At 33.1% G+C, this 17943-nt stretch overlaps 1 protein-coding gene across 10 annotated transcripts in view; it reads left to right on the top strand.

The window, feature by feature from the left end:
* Cblb (Cbl proto-oncogene B) overlaps positions 1 to 17943 on the top strand; it is a 207498-nt gene that overhangs the window by 88250 nt on the left and 101305 nt on the right. For all 10 annotated transcript variants that reach the window (XM_033768106.1, XM_033768105.1, XM_033768104.1 and 7 more), the window contains exon 4: positions 5121 to 5267. In XM_033768106.1, the coding sequence (XP_033623997.1) occupies positions 5121 to 5267 (147 nt within the window). The remainder of the gene's footprint in view (positions 1 to 5120; positions 5268 to 17943) is intronic.

Raw genomic sequence — 17943 nt, 5'->3', positions numbered from 1 at the left:
GTAAGTGAAGTTCCTCCAGAACCCAAAGTGAAAACGAACTTGTAGGCAATAGCTAGTGTGGGAAACTCTGTTATGCTTCCTCAGAAATGGTGGCAAATATGTTCCATTTACTTGAATTTCTGCAAACTATGCATGAGGAATAGAGTATTTGTTTCCTTTGTCTTACTGATATTCTGATTTTTCCATGCATGAAGAAAGAAAAAAAAATGATAGACAAAAGAAAGATCTCAGAGCCCACAAGGCAAATGTTTTTTCTGAATTAGAGCAGTTTTTGAGCAGTTTTTGATAAAAAAAATTCATTTTGCCAAGATTTAGAAACTTGAAGTCTTAACATACAAAGTTTCTACAAACTCTTTGTTTATACTACTGTTACCTATATTTTATTAGTACTATTTGGGGGTCAGGAATTGTTTCTTATTAAGTATTAAAAATATTTTAATGGCCTCAGAAATTATTAAACATTTTTTGGTCAAAGGATGCCCACCATTCATTGTTTGCCACTAAAATTTTGCTCATTTCTTCCTTGCCATGTTAGTGGTAGATCATATATATGAGGGAAATGTAAGACCTCCCATTGCTTATGCAGTATTAGACTGACTTAGTGTACCAAGTTCCTTTTTAAGTTTAATTTTCCAGAAGTAGAATGAAGTAGATTGAAGATTGTCCTGTGGCTTATGTTTCAGTAATGATTGAGTACTCCTGGCTTGTTTTGTGGCTTTGGGATTAACTCTGAGTCCTCAGTGTATTTGGTCTGCCTCTGTCCCTCTGTCCCTCTTTTCTCTCCGCTCCTCACTCCCCTCCACTCCCCTTCTTTACTGCCTTTCCTTCTTTTTCTTTCTTTTCTTTTTTTCTTCAATGCTAGGGATGGAACTCAGCCAGGTAAGTGCTGTACTCCTAAGATATACTTATAGCCCAGTAGGTGACTTTTTCACTCGCGTTAAAGGTATTCAAAAGTTTAAAGTATTTGAGCAGGGGGGGGTTTATATATATGATCAAAGTGTAGTTTTATTTAAGACTGTCTGGATCTGGATCTGTCTTAAAAATAGACCACCCTCATGAAGGAGAACTGAAAAGCAAGCTTTACATCAGCTTAATCTCCTCATTTGGGATTCAAAATGTTCTCCAGGTAAAAAACTGATACAACTCTCTAAACCGCTCTTGGCGGGCACTACATCAGAGGTACAGTCGAAATTGCTCTTCTGCTGGATGTCTCATTGTAAATGCCAGGGTTTATATTTTTACATCCTGCCTTTTGTCTTATGTTGAATTTGTTTCATCTTGTAAAGATTAAGAAGAGTATGTTCTAGCTTTTAAATGAGTTGAAATATTAATGGTGTCTGAATAAAAAATGAACCCACATTTCTTCTTCCAAAAGCAAAACAATATTTTCTCACAAGCTTTAGAGCTCATTAAAATCAAGTGTCACATAAAGTTTTTCCCTAACTTATCGTGAGCATTTAAATTCCTTTGTAATTTGTGACATAGCTGTTTCTCAGATGTGGGCCACACAATCTATAGTAAGTCGATTACATTCTTTATTATGTTTTAAATCTAATGGTGGCTTCCAAGCAAATCTTATTTTTTTAAATTAATTTTTCAAATTTAACAAATCATGATGTGTACAATTAGGTACACTTCCCCCTCCACAATGTAGTATAATAATCTCATCATGTCATTTTGTACCATAATATATGATAATTTCATTAAGATGAAATAATTAACATTACGGAATCTTTGTGGACAGATTTTGATTTTTTTCATTTGTTTTAAATAGGAAAGTTTTACTGATGAACATATTCTTAATTAGTAAGCACTGAATCCTTTTTTAAATAGTCATCATTTCTCATATGATGAGAAATCAGTTGGGTTTAGGGAATATTGGCTAAGTATGGAAAATTGCACAATAGGTAAAGGCGTTTGTTTCATCGATAAAGAACATGTGTAATTGTTCCTTTTCCCCTATGTCTATATAATTAGATATAAGTATATCCTTGGATTTTGTTTTCAAATTGGAGTTCATTTTTTTTAACAAAATGGATCTGTAATGTACAGATGTATGTTAAAGCACATACATCCTATCAAAATGTAGAATCCAAAATATATCACAGGATCATAGAAAAAAGAAAGCTTATTGGCTGTGATAATAAATTTAATTGGCATAAGTTATTAGATTTATTATCTTAGCATGTCTTTTATTATCTTAGCATGGATTATGACCTCCATTAATCATTGTCTTCCTAGAATAATTTACATAAATATATACAAAGTATGTGTATTTGTGAGTGTAAATATAAAAAGAATCACAAATAAAATATATCCTGGTATACTTTGAAAAAGTAATATGAAACTGATACATTCAAATATTTTTAATGAAATGAATGGGGTTTCTTTTAGACTAAAGGCAAAATATGTATTTTCAATGGCTTAATTTATGCAAAAAGTTAATAAAAATATGGTGATATATTTGCAGGAACAAGAAAATGTAATTATATGCACATATTGCAATTAACCGGTGCTTAGCTATGATTATGAGCACTTTTAGGATCTAAATTATAAAATGTTACTATTTCAATTTTAAACATAAGTATCTGTACAGCCACTAGATAAACTATTCAAAATGGGTATCATTGGCTTTGTGCTTCAGACCTTAGGTCTAACAAGTAAAAATTAAAAACATTTGGATATGGTTTAAGTACAAAGAAACAACGGGATGGAGAGTTACCAATTCAGAAAATAAGAAACAGTTGGTTTACTCTAATTGGAAACATCTTGATGTTTCTTTTTTCTTTTCTTATTACCAATTCAAAGTTTGATGGAAAATTAACTGTTAATTATGGGAATAAATTCTTTACAGATCTTTTAAGGTGACTGTATGTTTTCCTTAAACTGTAATCTTAAAAGTTAGTTGCAGTTTATATTGGTCACAGGTCTTTCCTTTGGTAAAGTGAACTAGTTTACTTTTTATTTCTTAGAGCCAAATACCTTATTTCTGTTGCACCTAAATGAGAAAATCAAGCCACTATCAAAGGTTCAACTGATCAACGAAAGATTTACTCTTGGATTAGACTGAATTGTGCTTACATATTCCTGGTGCTAAGAAAATGATGGAGTGTTTGTGTATAACTGTGATGAATTTGCTGTGTTTTCATCACTCAAGCATTCAAATAAAGTTTGCATTGACCCCCTTTAAAAAGTATCATCTTGTAGGTAATACAAGTTATAGAGTTAGCTGATATTTTCATTTTTATAATCATGCATTTATTAAAATAAGTGAAATGAAATTAATAAGTTACACATATGTAAATACCAAGTAGTTTCTCTGGTGTGACAAAGTAAAAGTGTAAATAAGGATTAAAATGTATAATTGATATTGTGTAATAGGAAGAAAAATCTAAAAGAGTAGAGAAAGTGGGAGGGGTAGGGGAAAGGAAAAGAGGGAAAAGAAAAAAATATGTGAAAAGGAAAACATGGAAACAGTGTCTTTGTAAGTGGGGAAGGGTGGAGGGGCTGAGAGGAGGGCTGGGGAATGGGGAAAAATAACCTGCTAAGTCATGACAGCGTACAAGATCCCAATGATGAATGTAACTGTATTGTATACCTAATATGTACCAGTAAATGTAATAAAGATAAAATTATAGAATTTGTACTTTATTATTTTCTCTTATTTACTTTACCACTTTTTAATAATATCCTTATTCTGTATTTTTATATAGGAATTTTTATGTTTCTTTTGTAAAAAGAACCTTATTATAAAGAGTTACACTCATTGATTATATTGACAAGGTACCTATCACGTAACTAGTACCAAACATGTATTTTTGTTTATTGAGTCATTAAACACATACATTAGTGAAATGCAACACAGAACAATAGCTTTCAATTACAGTGACATGTTGAAACCTTATGTAGTTTGATACGTTAATTTTATCTGTGTTAATTTTCTTTTGAGTCCTAAAACATTCGTCTCTGTCCCAAGCTGCAAAACAACAAACATGCACATGCGCGTATTGACTTGTAGTGACTCTGAGTAAATGTAAATATTAAAAAAAGCAAGTCCAGTTTAAACCTGAAAAATTCTTTTAATATTTTGTGTTGTACTTCTTTATTATCTAGAATCAACAGTGTGTGGCAGATTGATGTAATTAATATCATAAACTTAAGAAAAGGTAGAATGATTGTAGGTTATAGTATTGTTTTGCAAGGTGAAACATTTTAACCTATGTCAGAATTCCAGAAACATGGCTTTTAAAATGAAGGTGATAGCTGCATTTCCCTGTTTTCTGACCCACTTTTGTATGACGTTAGAACTTTTCTTCTAAAATAGGGATATCATCATGCCTTTAGTCTTTATTAATCCATTTCAGCTCACATTTCTTATACTTCTTAACAAGGGTAATCTATTAGAATTACCCTTCTAGCTTTAAAAATAAGCACACATCTGGACTATGTCTTCAGAATACCTGATTTTTAAGTAGGAATAGTAAGTGTATTTGACAAAATGTTTGCTTTTTAGTTCAGATGCCTTTTTATGGCATTTCCAAGCCAAGATTCTGTCTCGTGTTACTTTTTTCCTGTTCTTTTTGTTCTAGTATAGTCATGCAAAACACAAGTATTACACAAATCTGTAGTTCTGTTTCCTACCTATATACTTTTTATATAATGCCAGAGAAAAACTTTATTGCCTCTAACTTCCATCCCCTCCTCTCAGTTCCAGGTCTTCATCTGTCAAACAACTAATTGTCTTTCTACATTGTTTAATGACAGAATTCCTTACTTCCCCAGGCAGAAAGTCATTTTACCTTTTTTGTTTTGCATTTATATTTGATTATGTTTTCTCTTTAAGTGTTCATCTCTCCCATTAAACTGTGAGCTCTATAAAATCATGTAATTTATGTTGTTCATGCTCATGGAAATTAATGCATGGATAAATAATAAAGTAAAAGCTCATTAGGAATTTAAATGCATAGTGCTCTCTCTGAACATTATTTTCATGAGTATGATTAAAAAGATTAATGATCAGTCACCAGGATCTAGTTTGCTGTATACATAATTCGTCTTAATGTAGATTCCCATTAAAACTTACATTCATACATATTAATTTTTTCCTCTTGTGTCTATAGGCGGAAGCTCACAAAACTATCCCTCATCTTCAGTCACATGCTGGCAGAAATCAAAGCAATCTTTCCTGCTGGCCAGTTCCAAGGAGATAACTTTCGTATTACAAAAGCAGATGCTGCTGAATTCTGGAGAAAGTTTTTTGGTGACAAGTAAGTAAAAATACTTTTTTTTTCCTCCATTTGGATCCATCTTTCAAGGGTGATGTAGCCCTGCCTCCAGTTGCTTATGGTATAGGTTTTATTGAGTATATTGAGAAAGTATTTGAGTATTCTTGACTGATTTAATTAATTGGTAGTTTTTCTGGTGCACCCGTCAAAAATTATGCCTCAAAAATGGAAAGGTTATTTTACTATAAAGTAAATGTCAAAGTATACTGTTAACTATTTTTAAGAGAATTCACTGAGTCAGCTTGTTTGGATAAGCGGAGATAAGGTACAGTATCAGAAGCATTCTGTGCTATATACAGAAGGAAAGGTCTCATTAGATACACATAAGCTTGTAACTTCTTATAATTTAGCATACACCTAAGTCTGTATATACAACATTAAAGCTAGAAGGCAATATAAAATATAAAAATGGCACAAATAAATTGTTCTGATAATCCGGAGAGCAAAGTAATAGCTTTGATATTGCAGAAATCAGGCACTGCTTCCTAAAGGAGGTAGTATGTGAAGCTTGTTTTGAGATTTGAACTAGAAGTACAAGAAGGTCTTAGCACCTTGGTCATCCCCTGTGTTAGTTACTTTTCTCTCATTGCTGAGGCAAAATACCTGACACCCAAAGTTAAAGAGGAAAGAGCATATAGAGGTTTACAAACGTCAGTTTGTAAAGTTTTCAGTGCATAATGGTTTGGCTCCAAGGCCTGGACGGCAAACAGGCCTTGGTGAGGAGAAACAACTTGATGCATACAAGGTAGCAAAAGTAACAAGAAATCTTAACAGTGTCTTTCTGCCCCTTTTATCTTCTTCAGACTACTAGGATTAGGGTGGTGCTAAACCACTCACTCACTTGTAGTGGTTTAGTAATCACATGCCCTTCATCCTAGCATTACACATTCCAGATTTAGCTACCTTCAAAAAAGACAGCATGAGGCTTTGCGGTAATATCAGACACAAGCCACAACAACTCCCCCTTTTTTGGTGATTGCACAAAACCATTAGGGGTAAACAAATTAATTTTCTTAATGATGAAATGTCATAAAAATAATTACATCGTAAAATCTAGGTAAAGTTGCTTTCCAATACATCCCACAAAGACACAAATTCTGGTGAGCTTGGTAAATAATAGAAATTGTATATTTAAAGTCAGAATAATTTGTAAAAGATTTATAAGACTTTTATGACAAATCTTTCAGGTGATCAATTGGGTATCAAGAGGCAGGTAATTTTCTCAGTAACCTTTTCAGGGTCCCATTAATGAGAAAGCACCCTGAGGATATTCCTGAATGTTGCCAACATTTTGGACAAACAGTAAGGAGAAAGAATGATGTCCTACCTAGATTACTATTTTAATTCTCAGCTTAAAAGTTTATATTTCATAACTGATAAAATTAGGCATACAGAATGTTGGCATATAGTTTTGAAAGTTACAGTGTTTTGACACTGCTGAACATCATGTAACACTGATTTTATTTTGTGTTTTTGTTACAAAGTGCCATATTTAGAGTTACCAACATGCCTACATTATACTTCCGTAGAGTAATACATGTTTTAATATGTACATAATTTTTTTATTTCAAAAATATCAAAGTCTGGCCGGGAATTTAGCTCAGTGGTATCAGGCCTGAGTTTGCAAGGTCCTGAGTTTGATTCCCGGTACCAGAAAAAGAAAACAAAAGCCTATTTGTCACTTCTGACTGATTTTGGGAAACTAAAAGAGGAAATATTTCCATTAACATGCATTCTGTGTTCTAGAAATCTCCTAGCTGTTTGTAATGTTCCTCTATCCATTCATAAATATGAAATTTAAAAAATAAAATTCACCCTCATGTCTTCATCTGAATTAGAATAGACGAAAACTAATTAAATATTTGTGCAATATGATAAGCAGAAAGGGCTTGACAAGTTTCAGAGAAAGAATGGGTGGGTTTGCATTTGTATTACTACTGTAAGCCTAGAGCAGATGGTTGGTAAGCTTGGTAAGCTTCAAAATAAACATTCTCATAAAATGTAAGAAATTTGTAGAATAAACTGTTTATAGTACTACTTTTTTGAAAACTGAGATTTCTGATAAGGTCTAAAATTGTTTACTTATAGGGTTAATGAAAAAAAGAAAGATTGTTCTTCAAGAGAGAAGTTCACTTTGCTGGCCTCTTAAACCACAAAACTATGCATTTGAGACATCTTTATTTCCTCTTATTTATAACCACAGACATCAAGGGGCTGAAACTTCTCTTTAGCTGCTACATGAAATCACTAGTACATCAAATGGGAGGTTCTTAAATACTGGTTTAGAAGTCTCCCTATCTTCCAGACCCTTTTACTTTTGTCTTCTGTTTTCACTAAATCAGGAAAGCTGCATAATTTGGCTTGAACATTTTTATTTCAGGATGAGAGCCAGATTTCAAGCTGCTGGTGGTACTTAACACATATGTCCGTAGTCATCCAAATTAATGATACTTTTATATTATTGGAGAAACTTTTTATATTCTCCCCGGGCTTTCACCTTGTAGTTTCACAATGTTTTATTGAATTAGTAAACAAATAAATGAATGATAAAACCTTTCAGTGGGTTGAATTCTTTTATCTTCATTATGCTGTGATACAAGTTTGTAATTTTCTTTAACTTGGTTCTTGGCATTGAATCATTCCTATTATTTATCTCTATACCCATTTGTGCCAAGTGTAAACACTTTGATTTAACCTAACCAGTGCTTTAAAACTTGAAAACAGCTTTATTTTCTGAAACAGAACTGTTGCAAAGTTGTTTCTAAAAACAGCCAAACAGGTTCAGCTTAAGCATTATTGTGATTTGCTTTCCATAAAGAACAGAATCAATAATAATAAAGCATTAAGATTAATTAAAAATGGGAATAAAATTGTTTAATAAACTCATAAAGACAATCTCAGGATTTGGACCTCATAAAAACCAGCAGTAGGAAAATAGGTGCTATATGACTAGTGCTTTATTTCTGTACTTCTTAACTTTTTTGAAGTCTAGCAGGGTTACCTCTTTGCTGAGGGCCTACAACTACCAGCCAGCAGGCTTGTCTGCCTAGAGACTCAAAGGAATTAGTAACAGAAAATGTGTCACAGCAACCTGATTTGGAAATGCTACATTTGATACATTTCATGCAAATTTACTTAATATTATAATATTGTAAACAGTTCAGTCCTGTTTCTTTCCTGTTTCTTTTTTTACCAGGAGCTAATAGAAGTATATAAGAAAATAAAAGTGACATTACTGAATAAACATTCTAACTAGGTTATGTAAAATGAGACAATACTAAACTGATTTTCATAATCTAGAATATTTTTATAGTCCAGAAAATGTAACTATTAAGAGAAAAAACTGCGTAACTAGCTTTTAGATAAAAATAAATGAGGAAAGGGGGAAGAAAGAAAAGAATAAAGGAAAAGTAGGAAGAGATAAGCAAAGAAAAAAATGAAAAGATATTAATGTGTTTGAACTTTGGATGAAATTTATTTTGTAAGCAAATGAGGTAGCAATTGGAATTGCTAAACAAATGATAATTCAACAAATATCAATTGATTATATTTTTTGAATCTTCTTAGGTGTCTCATTCTTTTTATACTATTTCAGATTCTCTTCAAGTTTAAGGTCAGACTCTTCCCTGGATTAATCCTATTCCTAACTTTAATAGCACTTTTCTTCTGAAATCACTGAGCCTTCTGGAAAACTGCTAATTCTTTTAACCTTTCACCAGAATTGCTTCTATGGATATTGGTTCCAGGTTAACATGGGTTTAAAGAACCATTTTTGTTTCTTTGTTTCATGGCTTCATCTCTTGGTACTTATGTCATCTGAAAAGAAACAGAGTATCCAATTCTCTACTCATATTTCCTCCTCTGAAGATCTCTCTCATTTATTATTCTTATTTTTTTATTTTTGCACTTCATTATCTTTGTTTCCCTGCCACTGATGGAGTAGCCAGTCACCCTTGCCCCATTCATTCTTGCCACTTTGGAAGCTTTCTCTGACTCCCTACCCTAACGTGAATGTACATACTCTCTTGGCCAGGTATCGGGCTCACATCCATCTGACTAGATTACCATGCATTGCCAACATATTTACATTTCCCAGTAGAGAAGTTTGTAGTAGATTAGGAAGTTTCTTTCAAGGCAGTGACTTTATCTCTGTTGTTCAGAGCCTGACACATATCCTAGAATTTGTGGGTACTAATACTTGTTAATGGAGTATATGAATAATTGGATGGATGGATGATTATGCCTATTTTGTGCTGTCAGTTTGCAGTGACTTTACTGCATACTGATCTCTTTACCATCAATTCCAGTAGTTCTCCCTGGATGCCTGTCTACCCTGTTCTTCCTTTTCTTCTATCGCAGAATTTTGACATGTTTCTTAAAATCCAGTTTAGCAGTCCCATTTTCTGTTCTGTTTTTAATCACATACACCTTCTCACACAGTTAACTTTACACCATTCTTTGTACTCGTGTTATGTTTTAGACATCCTTATATTATTGAGCTGTGTTATTGCTTATTATCTAGATGTCCACCAAAGCCTTATGTGGTCATGGGTGTGACTTTTTACAGCTGGCTGGACCTAGGGTAACGGTGGCAAACCTATGGCATGTATACCACAGTGGGCTCTTTGTATCATTCAGAGCTCTAAAAGGTTCACCATGTCTTATCTAAAGCTTGTGATAGTGGGATTAAGGGTGTATGGTACCATATTAGTCCCCTGATAGGAATTAACATAGTTAATGGAAACCCTGTCCTCTGTGTGGGTAGCACCAATCAATAGGTTTATAGCTTGGATAGAATATAAATGGAGGGGAGAAGATAGGCTTGCTGCTTGCTGCCTTCTGCCTGCCATGCCATGAATTATTTCTCTGCTGCAATGCCCTTCTGTCATGAAATACTGCCTTAAAGCCACCCAATTATGGACTGAAACCTTTACACACTGTTAGCTGAAAAAACTTTCCTCATGTAACATGTGGGTGTCTAGTATTTTGTCTCAGTGAGAAGAATAACTGAGTGTGTATTTGTTATATGGATTTTTCCTATTTGATTTGAGGCTCTTTGGTGAATTTTTATCCACATTTATTAAAAACAGACATTTGTTCGAGTTGTCGTATGTCAGGGTTTATTGTCAGCACTTTTACAAGTGCTAGCTCCGGTATAATCTTTAAACTATTCTTTAAATGATCCTGAGTTCTTTGTGTGTGACATTCAGTAGTTGTTGGTCAAACATATTGAGTACATGATATATTTCTACTAGTTCTCACTTCCTTATATTGTTATTCCTTATGTTACACATTCTCGTTGGCTTATTTTATTCTCTTCTGATACATCAATTACAGGTTTCTATGTCTTGACTTACATTGTTCTTCCATTTAAGGATTTTTATAATCTCTGGAAAAAGTTTCTTACTAATCCCTCAAATATCTCTCAGCTTCACTCATGATGTTTCCTTTTTGTTGTTATTATTAGGTATCAATATTTAAATCTTAGAAGCTATCGTTTATCTTCTAAATTTATGATTTTTATTGTTTTATTACAATTATTTGCCTATTGTATTATTTCCATTAGACTATAATATTTGTGAAATTAGGTTTATTTATCTTTGTTTCTAAAGTAAGCATAGTATATCAGAGATAGATTTTCAGGAACTATTGTGTGTTTGATTTAAATGAGTTAAGAAGAGGAATATACATAAGTTTATGTATGTGTAAGACAGAAAGATGTGAGAGACAGCTTGCTTGCTGTACTGGGAGAAATATGCACAGGGTCTGCCATGCCAGCTCTGGAGCCAGTGTGTTTGTGCACAGGTTCTGACTGTAACTTCCCTGTTTTGTCATTCTGGGGAAGCTATGTAGTTTCCCCATGCATCTGTTTCCTCTTTTATAAAGTTTGTATGATACTTTTACCACCTATTACCTAGGATTATTGTGGGAGATAAAAAGGCTGAAACTTTTCTAGAAAGTTCCTAAAACCTGTTTAGTACAGATTTAATAAGCATCTTGTACTATGATAAATCAAGGTAACTCTGTTATTAAACCAAATAGATTTTATTAGTTTTGTAATTAATATAATTAACATTTGGTGGAAGTTCTATCCTCCTTAGCATTCAAATAAAAGCCAAAAAGAAAGTGTTTTTATATTATATGTAGCCCTATATGAAAGTAGATTGAAAATAAACAATTTTGTTTACCATAGGGCGGTGACCTATTTGGAGTTCAGTGTACTGCTTCTACCTTTGTTTTCCTGGGGAAGTGGTATGGACTGTCTTTGGTTTCCTGTATTTCCTTTCACTTATATATGAAATAAAGGAAAATTTTTTTATCCTGTTTATTGAGTAAAATACATGTTTGTCTACCCTACTAACTAGATCAGTTTTCCCTCAAGTAAAGAAAAGACAATCTAATTATTTATAGTGAAGAAAGCAGATACACAGTAGAAATTAAGGACTTATTTCTGCACTAGAACTACAAATACAAAAAGATCACAAATATAATTTTCTAGTTACAAGCAGTCTGTTTCCACTTGAGTAAGACAGTACACGTAGATGATAATATTTAAAACAAGTTTTTACCATTTATAAGTGTCTTAAGGAACATCACACATGGTAGGATAATTTGCCAGTAGTTATTTACTGCACTGATCAGTGAAGCCCTCAGCGTTGATAGGTTATACATACAAGACACCTGTCAGTCTGTTCAGTGGAGAACTGGGAATAGGATGGAGTTGTAACAGTGTCCACCGTCATTCCAAAGAAAAGGCATCATAGTAACATTAAAGCTACATATGTTTGTGTTTTTCTTTATCTTTTTTTCTCCTTTATTTCTCCTGTATTTACTCCGAACCCTCTCAGTGAAATTACCATTATTTAGGTTCTGTTTCTCATGCAAAAATCTATTCTATATCGTATGCATAAGACAAAGAACATACTATAATACAATTTTTAAAAAGTACGTAGGACTGGGGATTTAGCTTATTGGTGCCACCGCCTGACTCGCAAGAGCAAAGTCCCAAGTTTGATCCCTGGTACAAAAAATAAAATTATATAAAATGCACACATAATTTTGAAATTTTCTTCCTCATCCTAGAAGGTGTTATCTGTGTTCTCCCTGCAGTTCATAGCTGTAATCTCCATATATACTTTAGAAACTAATTACGGTGAAAAATAGGATAAATGAGGAGGCTACCATGATGAGCAAATTAAAATGTTCTTGAATTTGAGAACTGTTATGGTTTAGATCTGAAATGTCCCTCAAAGGTTTCCTCTTGGAAGGTAGGGTTTGTTTGGGTAGGTCTTGGCAGGGGGTGGGGTGCGGGGGTGGGCATTACATGAAAGGAGCGCAGGCTCCTCCCTTCTCCCTACGCTTCCTGCTCTCCATGAAATGAGCAGCTGTTTTTCCTTAGGCCCGTCTGTTGTTCAGTTTCTGTGATGGAGCAAGAATCCACTGAAACTCAGGGCCAAAATAAACCCCTCCTCTTTTAAGTTGCAGGTGTTCAATATTTTGTTACTGTGATGGGAACGCTGATTAAAGTAAGAATGATATGAAGATAAAATTAGTAGGACCTGATTATTTATAAGATGATTGAGGTGGAAAGAAAAGAGTCAAATATGAAGTCTCAATCTGCTTTGATCAACTGGATACCATTCACTAAAATAGGAGAAGCAGAAAGAAGAGATTTGGAGATAGGTTCTTTTTAAAGTGATTTATTTTATATGAAACATATTGTGTTGAATTTCATTAAAAAAGGAAAAGAAGTAATTGAAAAACTAGGTTAATATTGTAGGAAGACAAGTGCCTACGACTGGTGCTGGCTGTATTCTTCATATATTCTTTCTCCCTTTGGTATGGTCCTTACTTGAACCCTGCACATTTCCATTGTGTCTCTGCTCTGAGATATTTGACTTTGTAGTTTCTGGAAAATCTGTTGAACTGTGGCATAGAATTAATTGATATGGACCGTGAAGATGGTGCAGAAAGAATGAAAACATATCCATACAGAATACTGATGAATGAAATATGCATGGGGAAATTAGGGAGTTTTGAGGAGTCACAGAAAAATAGAGAAAAGAAAATGAGAATGTAGTGTTATAGGAGCCAGAAGAAGGTGAGCTCTAATGAAGATGGAGATGAACTAGGTGATACTAGTGAAGGCTCAAAATAGATTAAAAGATAAAAATTTTCATTCTTATAGTAACAAAAAGGCATTAATAATCTAATTTATTTATACTTTAAAAATTTTGCAAGTCTATGACCAAAATGTTAAAGGGGCTCTAAATATTGCCTGAGTGGGTATTTGAGTTTTTGGTGTCTGTATAGGTATATTATGGTATGTCAAATTTTTGGTGATTTCTAAATTTGCTAAGCATGTGTGTGTGTGCGTGTGCGTGTACGCGTGCACGCATTTTCATTGGTGCACACTGAATAAGTGCACTGGGTTTTCCTGTATATTCTTTGGTCTGGCGCTCTGTCAAGATTGTAGCCAGCCAAGGTGTGTAGTAGAGTCTGAGAATTATCTTTTCTTATTTTGAGGTTACGATTTCTCATGATAAGGTTGGGACCTTGTCTTCTTACATCTAATCTATTTTTATCTAGATTTTGACTACTTATTTTACCTCCTCATGTTGAGAAATAGCTGTCTCCTTTTTGCTTGTCTTTTGCTTGTTCTACCAAATGAGAAAAATATATTAATACTATTTGCAGATGCTATTAATGTTTTCTGAGTTAATTCTCAATATTAAGCTAAAATTGTGCTTCTAAACTATATTTCTGGAATGTAATTTAAAACTTTGGTGCAGGACCCTAAAAAGATTAAGTAAAGACATAAATTTATCGTTCCCATTTCTTCTAGATAGCCAGCAGATCAGTTTTGAGTTGATTTGTTACAATTAAGCTATTTAAATTCTCATTTTCAGTAATTCTTGTAGATTTTTTATTTTCTGAATGGTGAATATTTGTGCACCAAATACTTCTAATACTTCAGAAAATGTTTTAATGTAATGTTTATGGCTTTACTATATTTCAAATTAGAGTACAGTTACATTATATTTTGCCCATTATAAAATATCTAGGCTCCTTAAATTCTAGGTTCTACTCTATCTGTATGCAGGTATCTCACCCCTCTCTTTGCACTGTCTGAACAAACTGAAAGGTCAGGGAATAGGGAAAAGAAACAGCTTATATTCTAACCTCTACTCTTTCTGTGAGTTGTAAAGTTCTTTGAATCTGCCATAGTAACCTGGTGTCTTCTTCCAATATCCATGAACATGAGAGTAATAACTATATTGTTAATAACTAACTTGTTGACTTGGTTGTAATCAGGGTAGAATCCCAGGCTCTGCTGTTCTTTAGGTTCATTTTCTGCTGGTAGAGAAGATGTTTGGGACTTAGTAGCAAGGCAGTTAAAACATTTTACAATCACTATGTATTTCATATTTTTTTCAGTGCTAATGATTTATTACTCTTCCTTATTTTGAATATTCTATGAAACATCTTTCTGTAACCGATGAGCTATTATATTTCATGAACATTATTGAACTTTGAAAGAAAATATAATAAAGAACAGTTGTGCTTTAGAAAGGAAAGAACAAATATCCACTAAGACCAGAATTTTCTGTTGTCCTATGACTGATGCCTACTAAATGGGAAAATTAAAGCCAGAATTTCTACATATTTTTATGGATTATATTTTTGTATATACTATCCCATTCCACCCATAAATTATGTTTTAAAAGTCAGAAAATAAAAAGAATTATGTATAATTTCATAAGTATAATAAATTAATTTCCAAAAGTTAGTATACAAGATCAAAAATTAGAAAACACTAGATCTATTGCATGTCTGAAGTTATTGAAAAAATCAGGAATAAAGCTGAAGAAAATATTTTCTTGTTTTTGAAATCGTAGAACTTTACTTTTCTAGCTAGGTTTCAGTCCATGGAAGTGAGAATAATTGTCTAACATACATAGATATAATACTTATCTGCTCTATGTAGATAGTGTTGTGAGCTTTTTGATGAGGAAAAGTTATGTATTCCAAACGGTGTCTGTAGCTTTGTGAAAGTCAGGAATTTTCTTTATTGAAAAAGAATTATTATATCGAATTATGACTGTTCTTGGTAACTATGGTTACCATCCTGCCAAAGATAAATTGTTGTAAGACAACTCTTTGGCCGGTGTGGTTTTGATATGCTCTTGTCATAGGTTACTTGAAAATAGTTGTTTCCTCTTATTGATGAAACAGCAAAAACAGTATAACCTGATAAGAGCCTATTTTCATATCCTTCAAGAAATAGGGTCATTGCAAAAAAAGATTGGATTTAAGTAATAACTATATACAAAGTGTTAGCAGATTTAGAAATCACAATTCTAATGTTTTATATCCATAATAAAAAATCAGAACACATCAAATATCTTATGCATACTTTATTATGTTCTGAACAAATCTGGCCCTCAATTCAAAAGTACTGACACTAAATATATCTTTGTTGATCTTGGTGAATTTTCTAGAGAAATCACCATAAGATTAAACGTAGGCGATGGTCTTAATAGAGATAGAATAGGGTGATTTTTGTCTATGTTTTTTCAAGTTCAAATGAGGCCATCTATCCTTAAACTAAAATGGATTTCAAACAACCACCGTCACCACAGCAACACAACTGACAATGAAACATGTTGATTCCCTTTATTGCATTATGGATTATATTGTCCATTCCCATACTTCTTTCTTTTCAGACTGAGATTTTAATGCAATATTTTTTTAAAGTTAAATATGTAGTTAAAAGTTTAAGGAACACAGAAAAGTGCACAAATCATAAATATAAGTTGAGAAGCTTCACAAAATGAAAACTACCAGTGTAAATGCTCCTGATATAGGATACTGGTGTATGTAAGCTGCAGCGTGAACCATACTGCCACGCTGGTTGTCACTGCCTGCCCACAGTATGTCATTTTGCCGCATAATGGAATCATATAAAGCTGAAATCATACAGATTATGCTGCTTTGAGCTAAAATTGGCTTGACTCGTATGTTTATGGAATTTCACTCTGTTCTTGTACATAGGGCTACTTTATTCATTCTCCTTTCTCCATTTTATGGTAATCCATTTTGCTATTAACACACACTGGGTTATTTCTCTTTGGGATTGTTATTAATAGTGACATTTTTTTTTCTGTCATTGTTTGAGCCACTTTCCAAAGTAGTTCTGAAAGCCCTCTTTCATAAATGTCTTTTTTTTTTCATTGAGTTTATTAGTACATTTTAGGTATACAGTACAGTTACATTCATTGTTGGGATCTTGTACCTTTACATCATGGGTCTTGGTTCTCATTTTTTCCCCATATCCCTGCCCTCCCTTTACCCACTTCTCCCTTCCCTGTTTACAAATACTTTATTTCCATTTTTCCATTTTCTCATGTTTTTTTTCTTTTCCCTTATTACCTTTCCCTACCCTTCCCATTTCCCCTATAGCTTTAGCCCTTGTCTTCCTATTTCACATTGTCAATTGTACCATTATGATCTTATGTACTATTATAGTATTTCACACCAAACGATTCAGTATTTACACATGTGTGACTTATTTCACTTAATAGTGACATTTCTTTTGTACCTATTTAAGCATATCTGTGTGTTTCTAATAGAAATATATGAATATAGTTGCGCACTTCTAGTTTATGCACAGTATTAGTTTGTGTAGACCTCCCAACAAATTTCCAAAGTGTTTGTACCAATTTAGTCTTTTCTAAGCAGTGTGTAACAGTTCGTTACCCCATATCCTCCTCAGTGTTTTATAATATCATTCTTTGCTTTTTACTAAGTCATTCTTTTGGGGTAGAGTGGAATTTCATTTGTGTTTTTAGTTTACATTTCCCGGATGACCACTGAAGTTGAGCACATCTTTGTATGTTTATTGAACATTTTTATTTAACTGCACGTGTATAAAAACGGCTATTTTTATTATTTGTACTTATGCATAGAAGTTTTTATATGTTATGAATATGTTTTTTGTTGCGTCTGTTAATACTTCCTCTTTGTGGGTGACTTTTTTCAGTTTGTTAATGATATTTACTCATTTTAAATCATTTTTCTTTATTGTTTGGGAAATCTGGGTTGTGTTTAAATTTTTTGCCTGCTCCTGTGTAATGTTGATAACTTATTATGTATCTCCTTAAAAACTTTGTTTTCCTTTTTAATTTTAGCTCTAAGATATATCTAAGATTGAATTTGCTTAATGTGTTGGAAGGTAGTGGCCAAGATTGAATTTCTTTCATGTGTGTGTCCATTTGACCCAGCAACATTTATTGAGCCTCATGTTTTCAGCACTGCTGTTCGCACAGAAGCGCTTTTGTGTAGCAACTTCCCTGTACCAGTGTACTTGATTGTGAAATTTCAGTTCTGCTTCAGTAGTATGTGTCTCTATCCATGCGAATACTTGGTCTTAATGTAAGAATTACAGGATCGTCAGTGTTATTCTTATTGAAGATTGTCTTGTTTAATCTTGGCTTTTGGCATTTCTCTATAAATTTTAGAGTCAGTTTATTCCTAGTGTCGTAGTGCCTTCTGGGAGTTTTAATTGAGGCTGTATGAAATCTGTAGGTCATTTTGAGGGAATTCATAACTACAATACTGAGCCTGCCGATCTGTTAAAGTGTTATATCTTTTTATG

Source organism: Fukomys damarensis, unplaced genomic scaffold (genome assembly GCF_012274545.1).
Source record: "Fukomys damarensis isolate Sample0158 unplaced genomic scaffold, DMR_v1.0_HiC HiC_scaffold_24, whole genome shotgun sequence".
Classification (NCBI taxonomy): domain Eukaryota; kingdom Metazoa; phylum Chordata; class Mammalia; order Rodentia; family Bathyergidae; genus Fukomys; species Fukomys damarensis.
Note: the sequence above shows the minus strand (reverse complement) of the source record. Positions and strands in the feature narration are given on the sequence as shown.